Source organism: Catharus ustulatus, chromosome 18 (assembly GCF_009819885.2).
Source record: "Catharus ustulatus isolate bCatUst1 chromosome 18, bCatUst1.pri.v2, whole genome shotgun sequence".
Lineage (NCBI taxonomy): Eukaryota > Metazoa > Chordata > Aves > Passeriformes > Turdidae > Catharus > Catharus ustulatus.
The window spans coordinates 3,576,929-3,599,611 of record NC_046238.1 but is presented as its reverse complement, the minus strand read 5'-3'; the positions used below and the strand labels follow the sequence as shown (position 1 = coordinate 3,599,611).

The following is a 22,683-nucleotide window of genomic DNA, read 5'->3' as shown; positions in this document are numbered from 1 at the left end:
GCCCGCTGCGTCAGCGCGCCGTGACGTCACGGGGTCAGAGGGGAAAGGTGCGGGAGGCGGAAGCGGCGCCGGTCCCGGTCCCGGTCCCGGTCGGCCCCGCGGAGCCCATGAGCGTGTCCCTGGTCGTGATCCGGCTGGAGCTGGCCGGGACCTCCCCGCTGCCCTCGGGCTTCGCCTACAGCGCGGCCGGTGGGTTCCCCCCGCCGGGGGCACGGGCGGGGCAGCGCGGCCGGGCCCGCTCCGCACCGCGCAGCTGCCAGCGGGAGCCGTCCCGGTGCTGCCGGTGCCGCGGCTCCGCGCCCGGCGCCCCGTCCCAACGCCTGCTTTGTCCCCGCAGCTCCGGACATGGCAGCGGAGAGCACCGGCGCGGCCCCCGCCGCCGTGCCCGCCTGCCTGGAGGGGAAGGGCCCCGGGGAGCGGGCGGCCATCCTGCACCAGCACCTGGGCCGCAGGGAGATGACCGACGTGATCATCGAGACCATCCAGCCGCTGGCAGGTACCGGTCTGGGAGAGTGTCCCGGTGCTGTCACCGGGCAGGCAGGGTGAGGGGTGCGGAGTCTGCGGAAAACAAGCAGGGTAGTTCAGGAATGGGCGCTGGGATGCGCTGGGCAGAGCTGGTTATTCCTGGTGGGCATTCCCACTGATCTCAGCCCGATCCACAGCTCCACCCCGAGGGGCAGCCCCGATCCCCGGGAGCAGGGACAGGACCCAGGGAACGGCTGGAGCTGTGTCAGGGGGGTTCAGGCTGGATCGCAGGGAAAGGTTCATCCCCAGAGGAACCTCCCAGGGAGTGCTCAAGGCTGCCAGAGCTCCAGGAGCATTTGGACATCGCTCCCAGGCTGGGATTGTTGGGTGTCTGTGCAGGACCAGGAGCTGCTCTGGGTGATCCTTGTGCTCCCTTTCCCTCAGTAATGGGGAAACTTTGCCTTTGTGAAAGATGAAGGAGGAAAATCCTCGGACACTGCATCAGCTGAGGACAAAACTAAACAGGAGGATCAAGGCAAGGAGTGTGAGGCTGCTCCAGACTCGCCTTCCAAACAGCTCCCAGACCAGATTTCCTTCTTCAGCGGGAACCCCTCGGTTGAAATCGTTCATGGAATTATGCACCTGTACAAAACAAAGTAAGAATTCCTGGTTAATGGTAGCTCAGGTGGGAATGGGAGGGTGAGGTGGCCACCCCGAGGCTGTGGGGACAAACAGGAAGGGTGACTCGCTGCTGGGAATGCAGAGGGTGACTGCTGTTAGTGGTGGAGCTTGGGGCTGTCTCAGCTGTGGGTGGCACCTGTGACAGCTGTGTGTGACACTGGCAGTGTTGAGGACTTGTGAGAGTGTAGGACAAACACAGATTCCAAAAACAAAAAGACATTTGAAAGCAGCTTTCCAAAGGATCCCACAATTAAATCATGATCTTTGGTGATAGCCCTGGGGAGCTGTGTGAGGCAGGAGGTCTCATCCTGTATTCCAGGGGTGACAATTCCACACCACTCCCATTTCAGGTCTTCCTGGAAGCCACCAAATGGGCATTGGGAATAGTAACAAACATTGCTCAGTTGTTCTAGGAGTAGTGGTGAACATCTGGGGCTTGCCAACTTCAGGTGTTTTTATAGAAAAACAATTGTCAAACTATTTCTGGCAACCCCACTGTTCTTGGAGCTGCCCAGGTTAGTCCTTGGCTAAAGGATGCCTGTTGGTGGTCACTCACCACAGCCCCTTCCTCTCCTCCCTGATGACAAAAGACAGTTAAATTTTGACAGCAGAGTTGCTGTGACTGTGTGGTGGGGCTGTGTGTCCAGCTGTGCCCTGCCCCAGGAGCTGTGTGTCCCAGCTGTGTGTCCAGCTGTGCCCTGCCCCAGGAGCTGTGTGTCCAGCTGTGTGTCCAGCTGTGCCCTGCCCCAGGAGCTGGCTCCAGCTGTGTCCCTGCTGTGTCCCCAGCAAGATGACATCCCTGAAGGAGGACGTGCGGCGCAGTGCCATGCTCTGCATCCTCACTGTCCCTGCCACCATGACCAGCCACGACCTCATGAAGTTTGTGGCCTCTTTCTACGAAGTGATTGAGCACATGAAGATCATCAGAGACTCCACCCCAAACCAGTACATGGTGCTCATCAAGTTCAGCTCCCAGGTAAGATGCTTCCAGCATTCCTTGGCTGCAGGAATGTCACACAAAGTCACTGCTCAGGAGGCTTCACTGCACTTACCCATGGAAATGCAGCCCAGAGAATTCCCAGGGCTGGTGGGGTTAGTCCCACACCTGGGAGCAGTGGATGCCATGTTCTGGCTGTCCTGTTCTTTTTGGCAGGATGGTTTTTAAAAATTAGTCCATTTACAGAGTTCTCCATCTCTCAGCTTGTTCAGAGTCTTGTGCACCCAGCCAGAGGGGTTCCCTTTGTTTTAAGAAAGACTTTTCCTGCTGTTGGGTGGTCTCACAGCCACTGCCAGTGTGGAAAGGACAGAGCCCCCCAATCTGAGAGCTTGGGGGTGAATTAATACCCAGTTAACAAGTTTTCTTCTTCAGGCCTCTTGGACTGGCAGCTTTAAATTCCCCCCTCAGGTTCCTGTGTGGACCCTTTCCCTTGGACATTCTCTTCTCCCAGCTGCCCATTATTTATTTTGGGGTTCAGGGAGAGGTTTTCCCCAGCTGTGAATTCTGCCTGAGAGATTTCCCCAAGCCCTTTGTGCAGATGGAGGATTTGTGTGAGCTTTGTGCTAATTGCAGTAGTCACAAAGATGGTTTTATCTCTCATTGCATTCAATTACTCAGGCAAATATTTAGTGCTAAACAGCCTTAGAGCAAATCCCATAACTTTTGTTCAATTCACCCTGAAATTCCTGTTTCTCAGGCAATTCCCTGAAGCTCTGTTGACCCCAGGTAGCAAAACAAATCTCCAAGTTCTCAATGCTCCTGCCTGGAATCCCAGGAGAATGAGAGTGTGGCATTCAGCTGATGGCCTCAGTGCAGTGTGGTGGTTGTGGAAAAAGGGTTTGGGGAGCTCCTGAGGGAAAAGGAATGATGGATTTGGCAAGGTTTGGCTCTTTTGCCCTGGAAGGAGCCTGGACTGTGAGTGGTGAATGGATTCCCTCCCAAACTGTTGCTCCTGTCCCTGTTACCAACCCCTTACATTTTTGTAGGGACCAAATTTGCTTTGCAAATGCACTGAAATTTCCAACAGAGGGTAAAACAGGTGCTGAAGGGAAATCCCCAATTCCTGCTGAATGCTCCAATGTCAGTGTGGTGTCACTGCCCTGAACTTCACTTGTGGTGGTGCCAAACCAAAATGCAGTGCCTGGAGCTGCCTGACAGCCCTCCTCTGTGTTCCAGAGAAAAAGGGAGGATGTGGGAGGTTTCTCCTGGTCTCCCTTGGTTGGATCAGCTGGGATTTTTTTGGTTTTAACCAATTTGCCCTGCTGTGTGGCCAGGCTGATGCAGACAGTTTCTACATGGCCTGCAATGGGCGGCAGTTCAACTCCATCGAGGAGGACGTTTGCCAGCTCGTCTATGTGGAAAGGGCTGAAGTCTTCAAGTCAGAAGATGTAAGTGTGGTTTTTTTCCCTGCACTTCAGAAGGTTTTAACAGGATTATTTGGAAAACAAGCAGCAAAAATATCTTAATACATCATCCCCAGCTCTGTTTCCCATTCCTTGGAAGAGTTTGTGTGGTGACTCCATGGACTTTGTGCCTCAGCTGTGCCTTAAACCTACCTTGGGTTGTAATTTAGGGAATGCACAGAGCACAGTGGGGCTGGTTGCAGGTGCAGCCCCTTCACTGAGCCCTGGCTGTGGCCCTTTGATTGTTGGGGATCACTTTCTTACCTTTGCAATGAATTTCCAAGCACTGTGTGGCCTCACAGCATTCCTGTGTCGTCATTTTGGTGCCAGCAGTGATGGGAAGTTGGAGTTAATTGCTGGTGATGGGAAGGTGCTGAGCAGTTTCTCTCTGCTTGGTGCTTGCAGGGGGCCAGCCTGCCTGTGATGGACCTGACAGAGCTGCCCAAGTGCACTGTGTGCCTGGAGAGGATGGATGAGTCTGTGAACGGGATCCTCACCACTCTGTGCAACCACAGCTTCCACAGCCAGTGCCTGCAGCGCTGGGAGGACACCACGTGAGAGCCTGGCTTTATTTCCACCTCTGAGGCCCTGCTTGCAGTGCTGGGGGTTGTGCTGACAAAGCTCTGCTCGTCACTGTGGGGGCAGGAATTACTGCAAGTCCTGGTGCTCAGTTTTTCCCATTAAGGGGCTCCCAGAGAGAAATCTCCTCGCCAAAAGTAATTGAACAATGATTCCCAGGGGCTCACTGCTGAGGCAGGGAAGGGGAGGTGTAGAGGAATGCTGATTGTTTCAAAATACTCCAGGAGAAAAGTGCTGGGCTAAACAGGCCTGGCTGCACACACAGCCCTGCTGCACTCAGCCCTGGCAGCTCAGCCAGGCCCTTCCTGGGCACTGCAGATGGTTCTGCCCCTGCCTGGAGCTGAGGGGCCTTGTGGGGAGCCCTGCAGCCTTCTCTGCTACCTGGGTGCTGGGAGGGGAGGAGGAGGAGGAGGAGGTGTGCAGGGGCACACTGGGAAGAGGAAGGCAGGGGGAGAAGGGATGATGAGATGGCTCAGTAGATCAGGCAGGGGAGCTCCTGCTGCTCCAGGTGAGTCGTGTTCTCCATGGCACTGGGCAGGTTGGACCTGTGTCAATCCTTAAAGCAGCTGTTCTTGCTGCCACTGACCCTTTCCTCTTGGTGCTCCCAGCTTCCTAAATCCCTGTGGAGTGGGATTTAGGTGTGCCTGGAGCCCCAAGTGCTGCTGCCAGCCAGGGGTGTTTACCATTCCTCTGGACACTTTGATTTGCTGCACCTCAGGCAGGCACAGACCCTGCAGCAGGAGGCTGCAGATCCTCCCTGAGGCTGCTCCATCCCTGCTATCCCAGCTCCTGGATTCTCTGATGGAATGAGAGGATGATTGTAGCTCTCTGTGATCTATCACTCCTAAGCCAGAGTAACAGAACTCAGTGAATTCATCAGATTTGGAGCTGTGCAGGGTGATGAGCTGCTTTGCTCCATAAATCCAGTGGAAATTTGAGGCAGTGGAGCGTAGCCAGTGCAGGAGTGAGATCCCAAATAGCCCTTAAATATGGAATATACAATTTAAGCAGAACTTAGGCTCCCAGTCTAAAGAAATGACAAAGGAAAACTCCTGTTCTCCTTGCTCAGGCACCATGGAGGCTGCAGGTGCCTGAATTTGAAAAGGAACTGATTGCAGCCCAGTTGTCTCTTCCCTGGAAGATCTCTGGGGCTTACCCAGCAACTAATGCAAAATACATGAGCAGTCCTGGCAGCAGGATGCAGCCTCAGTTATCCCATTGCTGAGCTGAGCTGTTATCCCATTCCTGCTGCTCCAGGGCTGGACACAGCTTCCTTCTGCTCTGGGCTGTTCTGTCTTTGTGGCAGCACCAAGGGAGTTCCAGAAGAGATGAAGGATCTGGATCTTTGGTAGATCCAAAAGGATTCCTGCTGATTCTTTCAGGGTACAGTTATGGGATGTTCTTCCTGGGAAAGCTGAGATTGAATCTTTTGGGTTGGGCTGGGATTGAAGCATCTCCTCAGGGTTGTTTTAAGGACTGAGGGGTGTTTGCAGAGTGTCACCCAGCATTGTGTAATTCCTGTGCCCTTCCTCAGTGTGTAACTTCTGTGTGAACCCCTTGGACAGCAGCAAAACCAGATCCAGCTGAAAAGGCTTTGGGAGAATTGTTCTTTGTTCTGTCACCAGCTTAAAACCATAACTTTGTGTGGAGTGAATTTGGGTGGGGTAAATGGGAGCTGTTGGTGGTACAGGGAATGCTGTGCACAAGGCATTTCCCTGGAGCTCTCTGGTTCTCCTCTCAGTGACTGCAGAGTGAAGATGTTGCTCCCTGTGTCTCATGACATTCCTGTTGCCCTCCAGGTGCCCTGTGTGCAGGTACTGCCAGACTCCAGAGCCCGTGGAAGAGAACAAGTGTTTTGAGTGTGGAGTTCAAGAAGTAAGTAGGTGGGTGGAGGTGAGATCTGGCCTAGATCTGACTGCACAGCTGCTTGGGATGCTTTGGGGCTTAATTCTCAGGCTGATTTTGGGCTGGTTTGACCAGCCCAACTTTCCTTTGGAGTTGTATCAGTGCTGGGAAGGGAAGTTACCTCACAGGTTTCCTGTTCTGCTGAATCTCTGTGATTCTTACAAAGATCAGTGTGACAACTTGATGCTGGTGACCCTTGCAGTCTGTGCCCTCCAGAGCTTGCTGAGATCCCTCATCCCTTAGCTAAGGCCACTCTCCCATCTGGGTGGGATTTATCCATCCCCTGCAGGGGTGTTGCTGCCTTTAATGGAACAGAAAAACGGAGGGAGAGTGGGAAAGCGAACACTGCTGCTTGCTGAGGCTGTGACTGCAGTGGGGGTGGCTCACGCTGCCTCAGGGTGCTGCTGCCCCCCAGAGCTGCCCCCCAGAGCTCCCTTTGTGTTGCAGAACCTGTGGATCTGTCTGATCTGCGGGCACATCGGCTGCGGGCGCTACGTCAGCCGCCACGCCTACAAGCACTTTGAGGAGACGCAGCACACGTACGCCATGCAGCTCACCAACCACCGCGTCTGGGACTATGCTGGGGGTGAGCTGCACGCCTTGGGGATGGGGCAGAGGGAGCCACGTGTGCCTGGGCTAATCCCTGACTTTGGGCAGCAGCCATCTCTGCTCTGACAGCTTCCTGGAGGAAGGAGAAATCTCTGTCAGGAACCAGGGTGGTCCCACAAAAGGAATTTGTTTCTCCTTTTCCATCCCTGTGCTCTGTGCTGCTCTATTTGCAGCCACCATAAGGTGGCTGGGAGGAATCTGCTGAAGAACCAATCCATTGGTGTTGGCTTTGTGCCTTGCTGAGGGGCAGGGTCTGGGGGGTTTAATTGTGCTCCATCAGATCTGAGTGCCCATGGTTGGATTTTTTTCTCCCCAGACAACTATGTCCATCGGCTGGTGGCAAGCAAAACTGATGGCAAGCTGGTTCAGTATGAGTGTGAGGGGGATATGTGCCAGGAGGAGAAAATTGATGCCTTACAATTAGAGGTAAATATTTTCACTTGTTGGACTCTGTGTTGTGGAAATGTTTCCAACCCTGCCACGGCCACGGTTCAATCCCATCAGCTGAGGCAGCAGATCTGCTCTCAGCCTGGAGGGAATTGTCTCCAGGCAGGAGCAGGATGGGTTTACTGCTTTTTTTTTTTTTCCTCCTTTTTTTTTTTTTTTACATTTATTATTTATTTTTTTTAAGCCTCTCCTGGCTCTGCAGAGCCAATGCAGCGCAGTGTGAGCTGCCTGCAGTGTTGTCCTGTGGTCACTGGTGATTGAAGAGGAGCTGCTTGTGCTGCTGCAGACAGGGGCACTGGAGCGTCTGAGTCACCCCCCAGACCCTTCCCAGTGGATCTGTGGCTTGGATTCAGAGGCAGGATCTGTGTGGAGCTGTCAGTTTGGGTGGTTCAGCTCCCAGAATGAAGGAGGATGCAGGAATCCAGAGCTGTGCGCTCACCTTGGCGAGCACAGAGAGCTGCCAGGCTGATGCCAGCTCTGTTCTGTTCCCTCCTCTTGAACAGATAATGGTTTATTTATTTTTTGTACCTGTTGCCCAGCTTCTCCTCTCCTAAGTAAAGGAGAGGAGCTTGAAATCCCTGCTTCACTGAGCAGGCACTGCAGCACGATTTCAGCCGCATTAGACACACGAGGGTTTGTGAGGAGGAACAGCCCACAGAGACCAGGCTGGAGGAGCTCATTGCTCACATCAATATTTGGTTGCTTTTCAGTGAGTTTTCTGAATAACACTTAGATGCTAAACCAGCTAATTTTAACCCTTTTTTTTTTCCTGTGAGGTGATTGCTTGAAGCATGTAAGATCTCTCTTTCTTATGAGATTGAAGGATTCAAGAGAAGGAATTTGGCAGAGTGTTTTGGCACTTGGAAATTGCTGAGAGTGATCAAGGCTCTGTGCATGTTTAATTCTCTAGTGAATGCCTAATTTGATGCTCATTAGCCTGATGAAAAGGAGTAATCACCTTTTTCAACCTTCTCATGACTCATTTGCAGAACCAAAAGGGAAAAGATGGGATGTAGGGCATAGATCCTTGTTCACATACCAAAATGACATTGGAATGGGCCATACATGTTGGAGAACAGTAATTGGGAATGGTTACAGAGAGCTGAGGCTCCTTTCCCAGAAATCTACTTGTAGGAAACTGGAAATGTGCATTGATCCTGCTGCACTGGAGTTTGGGTTGTGGATGGGAACTCTTCCCCTCAGCCTTTGGGATCTGAGATTCTCAGGACAGGGATGGGTGATGCTTCATTTTCCTGTAGACATTTATTGCTATCCCCATGAAAAATCTGTTTCCTCAAACAGTTCTTGGCTTGATACTTTCACTTGATCCTTGTTGAGCTCTAAAGGCTTTCCTTAATTAAAAAAAACCCCAAAATGATTTGATGAGGAAATCAAACTGGTGAAAGCCATCAGCTGGTTCTGTTCTTGTGTGTCCAGAACCTGATTTCATCTGTGGATTGGAACCCTTAGGGCTCCTTAACCAGCAGGGCCACCCTGAGTGCTGTGTGTCTCTGTGTTTGCAGTATTCCTATTTGCTGACCAGCCAGCTGGAGTCCCAGCGGATCTATTGGGAAAACAAGATTGTCCGGATCGAGAAGGACACGGCTGAGGAGGTGAGCTCTGCCCTGGGCCTGTGGGAAGGGTCCTGGCCCTGTTCAGTGGGACAAGAAGGAGCTGCTGGTCCTGGCCCTGTTCAGTGGGACAAGAAGGAGCTGCTGGTCCTGGCCCTGTTCAGTGGGACAAGAAGGAGCTGCTGCATCTCTGGCTGAGCCCAGGCGCCGCCTGCCGCAGCCTGCTCTGCTCCCAGCTGGGAAAATTGGCTCTGAGATGGATCTGTCCCTTATCTGGCTGCTCCCAGGGAGCAATTTGCTGCTCAGTGGTGCAGAAGCAGGTAGATTGCCACAGAGATTGCAGCTTGATTTAAATGTGCTGCTGGGGAAATGCAGCAGTGGTGGTGGTGCTGCAGGATCCTGGAGCCATCCGTCTCTCCGACACGCATCTCCAGGGAGTGGTGGTGGAGCAGAGACAATATGACTTTAATTTGCTTGCCTGCAGAAGGTGGAACTGTCTCTCTGCTCCAAATGCATATTGATTTGCCCTTTCTTTTTGATCCCCTCTTTTCTCCTCATCACCCTTTGGGAAAAGTTCAGAGTCTCCTCCTATAAAACATCCTGCAGGCAGGACTGCTTCAAAATGTCACCAGGAAAAATCCAGGGAGGATATTCTACTGCTTGTTCACTCCACATAGATCCTTTCAACCAGGTTTAAAGTGAGTCAGGATTTAGAATTAAGTCCTTAACTTTCTTCAGGACTTCTGTTTAACCATTTAAGTGTCTGCAGTTAAGTGAAAATAGAAATTGTGACCATTGAAATCATGGTCATTGGCCTTGCCCTAAAGAACAGTCCCAGGAATCTTAAGGAGAGCCCTATAAAAGGAAAATATATCAAAAATCATCTTCCAAGTGGCCAGGAGACACAATCCTCAAAGCAGCTTCAAAATGAAACCACTCTGATCCCAGCTCCAAATATTGGTTTCACATTTAAAGATCCAAATAATTTTATCCATGGCACTTACTCCACATTAGTGTTGTCTGGACCGGTGCCACCATGCAGTCTATTCCATTATCAGTGCTCAGGCTACTTCCCCAAATTACCCATCAGCTGCACAAACATTCCCTGATTAGGACTGGAAGGCTTCAAACCTGCTCTGCATCCATGTCTAACACTGACATTTGTCCAGAGTGATCCTCCAGGAAAGCATTTTCCATTAAATTCCTGCCCCACTGCATGTGAGCACTCTGGAGGCACCAACAGAAGGGAAACAAGAATTCCTGACTCTAAATTTCCTGTAAGTCTCTTGCTGGAGGTTTGACTCCTGGAGAAGGAGAGTTTGGATTTCTCCAGGAGCTGGAATGGTGCAGAGGGAGGAGGAAGGCATGGCAGGGGATGTTTGTGTTTGTGTGAGGGAGATATTGGTGTCACTGGGTCAGTGCCTTGTGACAGCACTGCTGAGTCAGCCCTGTTCATCTTCACACTCAATTCTCTGAGCTTTAGTTTAAAATGAGCAAAAACCCAGCCCTGTAAGGCCTTGAGGTGGAAATCTGAGTTAGGTGCTGAACCAAAGGAATGCTGGATGCAGGCAGGAAGAAGTTAAGGAGCTGCTGCAGCTTTTGGCAGTGCCTGGCACAGATCTGCAGCCAGAGTTGCTGTTCTGTGGGAGCAGCTTCCACGGCAACGTGGCTCCTGTCTGGGCTGGAGGGGAGCACGGGGGGTCCTCACCACAACAGAGCCTTGGCTCCAAACTTTCCTTACCTGGGAGAGGAGCTGGTCAAAGTCTAGGAACAGCTCTGGAAAACGGAGTGTCCTGATGAAAGGGCAGTGGACTTTGAGCTGTTGGAAATGCCCCTGTGTTTGTTTTTACAGATTAACAACATGAAGACCAAATTTAAAGAGACCATTGAGAAGTGTGACAGTCTGGAACAGCGGCTCAATGACTTGCTCAAAGAAAAGCAGTCAGTGGAGAGGAAGTGGGTATCTCTGCCAGGTTTAGTTCCATGCAGCCATTAAAACACGGTGCACTGACATCCAAAAAGAAAAAAAAACCCCTGCTATTCCTGGGCAATTTTGAGCTGTTTGAGCTGCATTACTGAGAACATGGCTTGCTTTAAAAAAAGCTCTGATTTCTGTAGGTGTTCACAAATGGGAAGTGTCTGAGTGAGCACAGCTTTGGGCCCTGAGCTCCCTTTCCACGCTCTGCGTGTTTAGCATTCAGGGATCCTTCCTCTCCCTGCTCCCAGCCTGTTCTGCCCTTGGTGGGTGCATCCAAAGGGATCAGAGGCATCACCCAGCACAGAGGAAAACAGATCTTGGAGGAAGATGTCAAACCTGGGAATTGCAGATCCATGTGCTCCCTGGGTGGGACTGTGTCCCCTCTTCTCCCAGCCCAGGGCCTGTCCAGCAGGGCCTGGAGCAGGGAGCACAGGCACTGTGCTCACCTTCCTGAGTGGGAAACAGGCAGAGGAGCCTGCCAGCAAACTGCCAGGGCAAAAGCAGAGTTGTTGGGAGCAGGAAACCCTGTCTGAATCCTTGTGGGAGCATCTTCCTTCCCACTTGAAGGTATTTTGAGGGTGTTGGAGTGTGGCAGGAGGCCCTGACTGCCCTCAGCTCTCTCAGGGTCTCTTGCAATCCCTGTGCCCTTTTTGGCACCCATTCCAGAAGCTGCAGGTTCGTGTCCAAGGTCAGTTCCATCTCCCATCACCCTGCCTGTTGCCTGTGCTGTTGGCATTTGGCATGAGATGGAATTGTCTGACCTGGGGGAGATTTCAGAGCCTTCTTGGATTGCCTCCCTTTGCTGGAAAACCAAATTCCAGGTGGAGTTGGTGGGCTGGGGTACATTTATCCAGTGAAAAGGCTGAGGTGGTGTTTGCTCTGGGTGGGCAGTGCTGCTCTCCTGACTCCTGCTTCTCTCTGCAAGGTGTTCCCAGCTGAACAACAAAGTGGCAAAACTCTCCAACGAGCTGAAGGAGGAGCAGGAACTGAACAAGTGCTTGCGAGCAAACCAGGCCTTGCTGCAGAACAAACTGAAGGAGGAGGAGAGGGTGTTAAAGGAAACCTGTGAGCAGAAGGACCTGCAGATCTCTGAGATCCAGGAGCAGCTGAGGGATGTCATGTTCTACCTGGAGACACAACAGAAAATCAACCACCTCCCAGCTGAGACCCGCCAGGAGATTCAGGAAGGACAGATCAACATTGCAGTGGCATCTTCTGCCAGCTCCTCCACTGCAGGCACAGGCAAACCTTCCTCCAGGAGAGGCCGTGGCAAGAGAGGGAAATGAGAACAGGAATTCTCTGCTCCCACCCTGGAAGTGGCCGTGGCAGCAGCAGGCCAGGCTCACCTCGGGACTCGGGCTGGGAACGCCCAGCTCACTAAAGCTCAGCTAGAAATTGTCTCCAGAGCTGCTCATAAAACTGGCTGCCAGTCAGTGGAGGTGTCTGTGGTATTTAAAAGCATTTCACTGCACTATTTAGCTGTTTTTAGGCAGATCTTGGTGACCATTTTGCCTTCCCTCCTTTTCAGAGCCCCTCCCGTCACGCGTTTGACTTTCTTGGAGAGTGTTTTGGGGTGGGGGGTGTGTGTCCATGTCCAACATCCCATTCCCTGCAGGGATGCTCTAGAGTAGGCTCAGCCCAGTGTGTAAGGCTTCTCCAGTTCTTCTCCTGGATTAAAAATATTCTCAATTAAGAAGTTATTTAATAAACAGTGTAAATTAGGTTATATACATCTCCTTTTTGTGTGTGCAGTCCTGACACTGCAGAACTGCCTGTGCAGGAGTAGAACTGTAGTTTGGAAAGAAATAGGAGTGAGGTGTGGAAAATAAACCATCTTAGTGGTGTAAGAAACCAGGCAAATCCTAAAGGCCAATGTCTGGGAATTTAAAGGCTTTTAAGGGACTTTGCTCTGATCTCTCTTCAGTTCAAAGGTGGCCTTTGAGAGGCCAGTGCTTGCTGTGCTGCCTGTGGGGCAGAAAGGGTGAAAGCTTTGTGTTCTGGATGCTGTTTAATGTGGTTATTTTAGAGGTATTTCTACAAATGAAGTAGAGTGATGTGTGAGTTGGGGAACACATCCCAGCATTGCCATGCTCCTGGAGCAGGGAGTGTGTGTGTGTCCTGCCTGAGCTGCACTGGGAGTGTTGGTGAAACTCCAGAGCTGTTCTCAGAGCCAGGTGAGGAGAGGGACAAGCACAGCCTTTACCAAACCCTTCCCACATTCCTGGAGCTGCCCCTCCACTGGATCCTCCCCAGGAGCTGCAGCTCTTGGTTCCAGTTCTGTGCTCACCAAAACTGTGGCACTGTCCACAACCTCAGCTGGCAAAGCTCCTGTGTGACTTGCCCCAAAGGGACACAGGTCCTGGAAGGGAATTTTGTGCACAAATCTTGCTTTTGGTTTGGGTTTTTTGTTGGTTTTCACTTAGAATCTAAGACTTGATGCTCTGGGGTGGGAAGTTTTCCCCTGGAGAAGCGACTGTCCTGGTTGCTGTTGTGCTCAGAATCAGAGCATTTAAAGGCTGATCTTTTGTTAAAAATGTTGGGGATGTTCCCTGTTGTCTTTTCAGGCCACAGGATGATCCTGGTCCTTGTTGGAACAATCATGACCTTAGTTTGGAACAGCTGTGGCAGAGCAGGTCCAGCCTGGAACACAGGCATGAAACAGCCAGTCCTTTATTGCTAGAAGTTGTTCTTTTTTTGGCCCATTGGAAGGGACAAGGAATGAGCCGGGTGGTTCTCATCCGCTTCCTGCCAGAGCTGAACTTCCTCCTTGGAATCACAGGGCTGATAGTGCACTCTGGGCATCCCCTGCTTGGGTTTGGAGATCTGCCCCCACCACCTGGAACCTTTTCTGACTTTGTAGCAGGAATGTACACTCACTTTTCCAGTGTGTGGATTGTACTACCAGGCCTCTGCCTTCTGTAAATGACTCTAAGGACCTCGAGATGTACAGCACGGCTTGCTCTCCTAGAGAAACTATTTTATTTAAGATATATTTTTACACCATTAAGATCCTCTGACCTTTTGCTGAAGGCTTGCTTTGTGTAGAACACTAAAGATGCTGTACTGTATCTTGGAATTCATTTTCAAAAAATGTGATGGAAAATTAAACCAGCGTGCAGTTCTTTCTGTGTGTGTGTTCCACTGGAGGGGAGGGAGGAGGTTGTTTTGGAAGTCTGATCGTTTTTAACTCAAAGGCAAAGCTGTCCAAACAAGCTCTTGGTCTTCTTTGGGCTGGGGAAGTTGGGCTCAGCTGAGCTGATAGGAGCAGATAAGGCTGGGTAGTTCTTTCTAGGCAGCTTGGAAAAAGCAAGAATTGTAGAATGCTCTGTGTTGTTAAACCAAATAATTCTCAGTCCTTGAGTCCCCTCCAGCTTCTCCTTGAACCATCCCAGGTGAGCAGAGAAGCTGCAGAGTGTGTCTGGGTCTTTATTCACTGCTGTACATCATCATCCCTCCCTTGGGAGACTTCCCACAATGAAATGGGGCCTGTGGTGAAGGGAAAGGTCTGTGACTTTTCCTTACCCCTCATCCAGACCCACAAGTGCCTGGAAAAAGCTTTGGCACTGGGATCTCATCCTGTGGTCAAGTTTTGACATCAGCAAGTGGAGCAGCAGGTCAGGCCTGGCTGTGACTCACTGTCCCCACAGCAGGAGCTGCAGCAGCACTGGAGAACTGAGATTGGCCAAGCTCCTGCTGTGGTTACAACCCTTGAAATAGAATTTTTTTTTTATTTTGAAATCCTGAAAGGAACACACCTTTCCCCAGCTGAACAGCACAGGGGTTTGCTGGCTGTGCTGGGTGATTTCTCAGGGAGGAGGACACAGCCTGCCTTGGCAGGAGCAAGAAATGAGGGACCTGCTCTCCCCACAGCCCTGCTGGTGGCCAGCACGTGCTGGGAACTTCACTGGGTGCTGCTGTTCCCTCTGGAAAAGAGAGACAAGATCTGTGCCTCACATAATGGCAGGGACCTTTCCATCCCTGCTTCACCTCCTGGCAGGGAGGGAGCAGGACCCCAAAGGGATTGTGTGGGCAGGGGCAGGATGGTGACAGGAGCCCCAGAGGAGGCTGGCAGGGGCTGCAGCAGGGGCTGGGGGATTGCAGTGGGATTGCAGGGGCCAGGGAGGAGCCCAGCTGGAGCAGGGTCCCAGGCAGCAGCCACACAGAGCTTGGCAGTCTGGAGGAGGCTGCAATGATTCACTCCAGCAGCTGCTCCCCAGTGAGCACAGGGAGAGGCAGCTCCACAGGCTGAGGGGGAAGGCAGGGACAGGGCTCTGCTCCCCTGCTTGGGAGGGAAGTTTTGGGCAGCTGGAGGTGAGCTGGACTCACTGCTCCATGACAGGAGTGTTGCACCTGAGCCATGCCAAAGCTGGGCTGGTGGTTTGGGGTGACACATCTGATATTCTGGTTCTGGTTCCAGGGTCTCGTTCATTCTTAGTCCCTTAATGCCAATTAATCCCCTCCATGTCACCATTCTGCAGAGGAGCCAAAGTCCTGGGTGAGGTGACCTATACCCAGGGAAAACCTTGCACAGTGCTGTGAGCAGAGTGGACACAGAGTCCCCTCCAGGTGTCCATCTGTCCAAGCTGGAGCCCCCCCAGCCCTCCAAGGGGCTGCTCTGCTGTCCCACCACCTGCTCTCAGCTCCCTTTACCTTTCCCCTGAAGAATTCCCTAAGGCCCACTGGAAAATTCCTGCCTTGATTTGCACCAACTGACTTGTCTGTTCTCACTTGAGCTCTGAGAAATTCACATCCATTTCCTCAAAACCTCCTCTCCCCGTTGGTTTTTTTTTTAACATAAATGGGCATTTTGGTCTAATATGTGCATTTTAAAGGCAAACTCATCCAGCTGCTCCAAAGGAGATCCCACACCAGGACAGCCAACATTGTCTGGGGTGTGTTCTGCAGCACATGAGGGATATCTGTGTGTTCTTCCCCCAGCCTGAATTCCTGCACACATTTGCCAAGGCAAGAATTGTGCTTGGGTTCACCCCAGATTCTGAGGAGTAACAGTAAAATAGGGACAGGTTTGCTGGGAGCAGGAAGCAATTGGAGATATTTGCTTTCATTCCAAGTAAAAGCCCCACACCTACAGCTTCCTGCTCCTGCACCACCCCTGAGCAAACATTATTTATAGCAGCAAGAGCAGTTATTGCTTTGCCCCTTCTTGACCTGGAAGTAATTGGTTAATTGAGTTAGACAACAAACCTCAACACACTCCCATGGTTTCCTTCCACCTTCTCCCAGGGAGCTGCAGAGTCAAACTCCTTCCATCCCAAGCTGGTTAAAAACATCAAACACCTCCTGGAGAATAATGTTTACTTCCCCACCAGGAAACTGGGCCCTGTTGAATCTTCTTCAGGGCCAACAGCTCCTCCAAAGCTGCTGCTCCTGGGGGTTGTTGCCTTGCTGGAGCTGGGGTAGGTGGGGGCTCTTTGGGGAGGTTTCCTGAGCTGTGCTGAGGCTGTGGAAAGCTTTGCTGCTGCTGCTGGGAGCTGAGCTTACCAGGAAAGTGAGGTTTTGGTCTTTGCAGGTTCAGTAATGTGCTGATTTGGTGGTTGGAGAGGTCGAGGGCAGTGGGTGAGGATGAGCTGTGTTAAGCACATGCTTTATTCCCAGCCTGGGATCCTGGGCTGTGCTGATTTTTCCTGGAGACAGATTGCAATGAGCTGGTTTCTTTGCCTGTTTTCTGTGTCCCTATGTGGTGGCAATGGTCTTGGAGGACAGTGTCAGTGTGGGACATACCTTGGTCTCCTGGATGCAAAGATGCCAAGATGATGTTTTTGATAACAATTTACAGGCCTCTGCCTCCCAGTCTCCTCTTCTTTCATTTATGTGTTATTTGTGGAGCATTCTTTGGGGAGGAAGAGCCTCTTGCCATGTACAGGAGAAGGGTTTAAACAGGTGAAGGAAACCCTCCTGCTCCTCTTTGGGGTGCTGGGGGACTCCCACTTACATATGTGAGTGAGGCCCCGAATCAGCTTCATGATCTGTGTGTCAGAATTCTGTAAAACTAAACCAAACCCACACTAAATCCTTTTAGCATCTGCACCAGGACTAGATCTCCCAGAACAATTCCTCTGCATCACTGGGAACCTTAGCCCAAGCAGAATTTACTTAGGCTGCAGAAACTCCTGGTGCTGTTGGCTGGAATCCATGGTCTGTGTGGAGTTCCAGTTGGAAAATCTTCTGTGAGGGCTGGAGGAGCTGAGTGGGAGATGTGGCCAAGCAAGATGGGTGAGCTGGAGTTACCCACAGGAGACAGGGATGTGCTGCAGCTGGAGGCCCTGTGCTGATGGAGGGGAAGCCTGATGGTCCTGTCCAAGCACAGCTGTGCCAAGAGTTTCCCTCTGCAAGTGCAGGGGTTGCACAAGGAGCAAAGAGGACTTTTCCCAAGCAATTCTCCTTGGCAGCTTTCAGACATGCTCTGGCTTCTGGTGAAGAAGAAATCCCAGCTGGATTCTGCTTGTTCAGTGAAGGAGCACCAAGAGCCAGGTGCTGCCCTGGGATCTGGGAGCTCCTGGCTTCCAACCCTTTCTGAAAAACCCCCCTCAGTTTCATCATAAGGAGCCAAACACCTTCTCCTCCTTCCAAAAAATCAATGTGGAGGAATGATCAATGGTGTAAAAGCCGAGGCTTACGTGGGAATGCAGGCAGCACTCTGCAATCACAGCGTTTTCCTCTGCAGAGATCGAGTCAAACTGCAGAAGCAGTTAAGAGGATTAGATATTTTTGATCATATTTGCAGCTGTGCTTGCTGTAACTGAGAGGAGAAATCCAAATGTGTTGCCTTGGGAAGTGACTGAGGGCTGGAAGGGAGTGCTCCCTCGGGACCCTGCAGCCAGGGTGTGCTCAGACCCTGCTGCTTCCCAGAGCCACCAGGAGCTGCTGTTCCTGCAGCTGCAATTGTGGCACCAGGCTCCAGAGAAACCTCCCTGGGAGCCAGCCTGGATGCAGGGCTCTGAGCTGCAATGGTGGCTCCAAAATCTCAGAAGGCTGAGGTTTCCCAAGTGGCACAGCTTGAACAAGGAATGCTGTGGAAGCCCTGCCAGGTTCAGAGCCAGATGTGAGAGGAGAGATCTCTCCCTGGACATCTGCAAGGATTTCTAGCACTGCAGTGCTAAGTAAGGAAAACTAATTCCACTGTACAGTTAAATTTCAGTGTCTAATTCTCACACATTCAGCACTGTTGGAGTCCAAATAACAATACCTGTTCCCTCCAAACCCATCCCTGCAGAGATGCTGGGATGTGCTGCCAGCACTGCAGTAGGAAGCTCCTCAGTTTTTCCTAAGGGACACTTCCCACAGGCCCTTAACCCCCAGGATGGGCTGAGGGGGAGTTTGGATCCATTCATCCCTTTTTCCATTCTTAAATGTAAGTGTGGCCAAGGTGGAAGACATTGCTGGAAGTGCTTGGCCCTGCTCACAGAAGCTGCCTGGGCTTTCCCTTCCCCATGGATGGAGCCTGGGATGATGCCCCTGTCCAGGACAGGCAGGTTCCTCCTGAAGTCAAAATCCCAGATCTGAGCCCCAGGTGAGACATCCTGGAGGAGGGGAAAGTTTCACATCTGATTTCCAATTTGCCTGATGATTTTAGCACAGTGAACAGGGGAAAGAGCACCAGAGGTAAAAAATTCAACCCTTTCCAAACACAGTCACGTGGTTGTCATCTGCCAAAAACATAAACCACAATCACAATCCTAAATTTGTCCTTTGAACATACCTGTACCTGCTCTGTAGTAGTTTCCTTCTAATCCCCAGGGATTAATCCTGAAGTGCATTGAAACATCTGAGGTGAAGGGCTGCAGTGGAAATTCCTTGCAGGCTGGTAATAACAACTGAAAGCTGCTCTGTGAAGCAAACCTGAGGCTGACTTGGTTTTTAATGGACATCTGTCTGTAGGGGGAAAAAATGCCATGGCAACTGGCTTTCTTGTTGGCACGGCAGCCTGAGCAAAGGGCTGGGGAGAGGATGGGTATGGGAGGGTCTGTGTGCCTGTGCTGGGAAACCTGGAGGTAAACTCGGCCAGGCTGGGAGGCAAAGGTTGTTTATGCTCTGTGAGCACCAGATCTTGAGGGATTTAACAGCTAAATCTTGGCATAACGATTGCTTTGTGTGCTGCTGCTGCTGCTGCTTAGCAGGAGCCAGGCTGGCTTTCCCCCTCCCTTTCCTAAAAATGTGAAATCTAAAGGCATAAAGCACCTGATTGGTGATTTCCTGGCGCTCTGCTGGGCAGGGTTGGTGTCTCCCACTTTGCAGCCCTGTACCAACGATCACTGCAGAGCCATGGCTTGCTCAGATGGATCCTGGAGCCGTGCTGGGTGAGGAAGGAAATGCCCCTGTCATGTCCAAGGCCTGTGGAAATTGAGAGTAAGGGTCATGCAAGTGTTGATTATGGGTGCACAAGCTCTGGCACTTTGTGCCTCCATCCAGAGCTGCTCAGACATCAGCATTTCCTTTCATCTCCTGTTGGCTGCAGGAGAAGCAGCTGGATGCATGCATGGCCCAGCAGGGACATCCATCACCCATGCCCTGGCTGCACTGAGCTGCAGGGCTGAGAATTGGGAAAAAAATGGCAACAAAACTGCAAGTGCAGATCAAAAACTGCATCTGATGGGAGCTGGTCTCTGCTCAGAGCTGAGCTGGGAATTTGGCAGCTGGAGGCAATGGGAAGATCAGGGTGGGGGGGAAAGGCAGAGGTGGCAGCAGCTGTTCCAGGTGGTTGGTTTGGAATTTGGGGTTCGGTTTTGCTGGGGTACCAATTCTGGTCTGGCCAGGGGTGTGTCATCAGTCTGAACTGAGGGCAGCTTTGCTGACAAGCTACATCGTATCTCTCTGGGAAGTGCTGCCTGTGTGTCACAGCACCTGATTTGTTCTCTTAATATCCTTCCAAGCGTTCGGAGCTCCCCGTGCTCACAGCACTGCTCACAAAGCTTTACCCTCCCAGAGGACGGGTGGGGATAATGGCACTGAAGAACTGAAATCTTCAGGGAAAACACGTGTGTGGAAAAGCTCAGTTCTCCGAGCTCCTCCAGCAGCTGATTTTGCTTCAAGTACCCCCCTGTGCCTGTGCTGCTGTCCCTGTAGCCCAGCGGGTTTGGATGCTGCTGAGGATCACCCCGGGTAGCTCAGGGAAGGGAGCACAAGACGAGCAGCAGGTTAGATCAAGGAAATGTTACATCACACGGCACTTCCTGCTAAGTGCTGCTATTATCAGCCTCATTCATCTCCACATGCAAATACAGCCTGCACATGTAGTCACACATCTGGATGGAAATAGCACTCCTGGCAAGGAGCAGCTCCAACCTGCATCGTGGACAGGAGAGGCAGAAGGGAACATGATTCTTCATTAGGAATTGTTTCCTTTCTTTCTTGACTGAATCCTGAATTTTTCTCCAGCTAAACCACCACATCCACTGCTGGCTGCTCTTTGTCACAACGTCATCGACATCCAAAATATCAGCTGTAAATGGTGCGGAAGAACAAAAAAAAAAAAAAAAAAGTGAGAACTTGATAAAACCAAGCCATCAAATAATAAATATTGGGAATGCTGGGCTATCAAGAAAAGCATATTCAGGTAGAAATAAAGGGAATTACATGCCCTAACAGCAGCAGAATCCCATTACACTGGAATTTGGGGAGTTCACTGCAGTGTCCCTGGAGAAGCTGGCTGCCACTGGAAACCCTGCAGCTTCTCTGGTGGTCATTGCTGAGCTATTTTAAATGATCACTTCTATATTTACTTTTAATCTGCTTTTTTATAAAGATGCTCAACAAAGAAAAAAAAGGGAGGGCACAACGAAAGCCAAACAGAGCTTAACAAAACAAAGAATACATTGAAGGGGAAAACAAGTCAAACTGCAACTGCTCTTGAGTCATTACTGAGGATGTGGACACCAGCCTATTCATCCCTGCTTTCTGAGCACATCATGTCACCCTAAAATGTACTTCAGTGTGTTCACGTGGTGTCTTAGAAACTGTCTCTGTATCTTTTGACATTCTTGGGCTCAATCTTTGCCCCACAGCCCCTTCAAACTGCTGCAGGTGCTTTCATGGTCCTAAACCTGCAGCCTCAGAAATTGCCACTGCTGTGAGCTGTGAACATTCCAGGCTGGAAAAGCATTGAAGTGATGTCCTCTAAAAACCTCATGTTGACCTGGATGGGTTCTACTCGCTCTCTTATCAGACTTCCTTGTGCTTTTTATTTATTTTTATTCCTTTTCAAAGTTGTTAAAGGTTCAGGACTAACCAAAAGCTGTAGAATTTATAAACAGCACCCTAAAGAGGTTGGTTCATAGAACCATGGAATATCCTGAGGTGGAAGGGACCCATAAGGATCATCCAGTCCAACTTCTGGCCCTGCTCAGACCCTTCAATATCTTTGTAGCCTCTTTTGGGCACTCTTTATCAGCTCTATATATTTCTTCTATTTTTATATACTATTATACACTTCTCTAACAACTATTATTATTATTACTATATTGCTATATATTGTCTTATAAGTGCTTTTTCATGCTAGTGGGCTTTACACAAATAAATATAAAGGATTTTTCTCAGCTGCTCTTAGGGATTTATTTATCCCATCACACACAGTGAACCAGACTCCTGCTCTTACAAAAAATGCTCCCAAAATTGGTGCCAGCGGTAACCTTTGGCTCTGCAGGTGCTGATGTTTCCCACAGAAACTCTTGGGCTCCAGAAATCCTCAGTGCCCTTCTCACTCAGTTCTGTGGCTGTGAAATAGTGAAGCATCTCGTGAGTTCACTAAAAGGATTAGAAAATATAATTTCCTAAAACTACCGGCTCTGTTTAGAGTATTTTAAATGGAAAAATTCTTCATGCTGAGCCCATTTTGGGTAGGATCTGTCATCCAGCTCATAAAGTGTTAACCACAAGGATACTTGGGCCTGTGAGGTAAAACAAAACAATCAGTTTAAAAGGTTAAATGTAAGGAAGATGCTAATTTAAGAAAGCTGTTCAATATTTGCTATCTTTTCACCATTGTGTGCTGCCACCCACAACTCTTCCAACTGCATGGAAAAGCTGTTGCTTCAGGAGCAAGGTGTATAAATAATGCCTGCCTAAGAGCACTGCTCCTTTTTATTCCATTGGAATCCTGTGGGATTTCTAGAGCATTTCTATGAATAGATTAAACTCTGAGCATTTCGAGTAACCATGGCTATAAATCAATTTAGCTCTTGGTTTTTAAGTTGCATCTGCTCTTACTAATCCTGTACGTGATTTTTTTTTTTTTTTTAATAGGACAGACCAGGCTTTATTTTTGTGTACGGGTTTTGCTCTGGTGAAATTCCCACTCTGCACCAAGCAGGTTTCCACACACAGCCACTGCACCCTGGATTTCTGCAGGGAGCCTGGTGATGGTGGACAGGTAACGTGGAGTGAGGGGAGAACCGGCATCTTGAGCTTAAATATTTTACCCACATCAGCGCAATGCGAATTTAAATTTCTATACTACAAGGGGAAGCCCTGACTGCTCCTAAATCTGTAAGATGGAGGGGCACTGCAGGGGAAGCAGCCATCCATCCTCCGGCCCCATCTTGCTTTCCCCCAGGAGCAGGGATGTGTTTGGCACCGATGCCTCAGCATCTCTGCGGATCAGGGCCAGCAGCTCGCCAGGGCCTGGCGTCCCCCACCGGCCTTTCTCAGCCGGCCGGGGCTCGGCCATTTTTCCTCCATTTCGTTGTCTCTCGACGCTTGGTTTCTTTTGAACGATGCGCTGCGGGCCGAGCCCGCCGCCCTCCCACCGCCGCTCGCTGGGGCCCGGGGAGGGGCGAGCGCGGCCGGGCCCCACCAGGCCGCGGCCTGCGGGCCCTCAGCGCGGGGAGCGCAGCCCGTGAGGGCCGGCGGGACCGACCCGCCCGGTGTCACCGGCGGGCGCGGAGGGGGCTGAGCGGCCGGGGGGGCTCTGCCGACCCTGCCGGGGCCTCACGGCCGGGCCGGGCCGGGCGGGCGCTGCCGCCGTCCCGCGCCGCCGCCGCCTCACGTGTCCCCCCCTCCCTCCCCGCCCCTTCACCCGCCGCAGCACCGCCG

General features: G+C 51.2%; 1 protein-coding gene and 1 long non-coding RNA gene across 3 annotated transcripts; one reads left to right on the top strand and one right to left on the bottom strand.

Annotated features, from left to right (window-relative positions):
• The first annotated feature begins 35 nt into the window (after positions 1 to 35).
• Positions 36 to 13,757, top strand: LOC117004764 (BRCA1 associated protein). Its single transcript, XM_033075839.1, has 12 exons — positions 36 to 189; positions 338 to 496; positions 938 to 1,121; positions 1,933 to 2,122; positions 3,418 to 3,531; positions 3,952 to 4,100; positions 5,925 to 6,000; positions 6,478 to 6,616; positions 6,956 to 7,065; positions 8,610 to 8,699; positions 10,510 to 10,613; positions 11,561 to 13,757. Exons 1-12 carry the CDS (start codon positions 108 to 110, stop codon positions 11,919 to 11,921), a joined length of 1,758 nt encoding a protein of 585 aa, XP_032931730.1. The 5' UTR covers positions 36 to 107; the 3' UTR covers positions 11,922 to 13,757.
• Positions 13,555 to 22,393, bottom strand: LOC117004765. Of its 2 annotated transcripts, XR_004419679.2 has the most exons (4): positions 21,282 to 22,393; positions 19,939 to 20,095; positions 18,835 to 18,987; positions 13,555 to 14,121 (listed from the first exon to the last, which is right to left on the bottom strand). It is a non-coding gene; the product is annotated as an uncharacterized LOC117004765 (long non-coding RNA). The 2 variants fall into 2 exon arrangements; XR_006163090.1 differs by lacking the exon at positions 13,555 to 14,121 and having other exon boundaries at positions 17,401 to 18,987.
• Positions 22,394 to 22,683: the final 290 nt, after the last annotated feature.

What these genes read in the sequence shown, in the direction of transcription:
- LOC117004764 (XM_033075839.1), top strand. Translation starts at nt 108, where the DNA reads ATGAGCGTGTCCCTGGTCGTGATCCGGCTGGAGCTGGCCGGGACCTCC. An exon ending in GACCATCCAGCCGCTGGCAG is followed by an intron (nt 497 to 937) that starts GTACCGGTCTGG and finishes CCTTTGTGAAAG; the next exon opens with ATGAAGGAGGAAAATCCTCG. An exon ending in TTGAGTGTGGAGTTCAAGAA is followed by an intron (nt 6,001 to 6,477) that starts GTAAGTAGGTGG and finishes TTTGTGTTGCAG; the next exon opens with AACCTGTGGATCTGTCTGAT.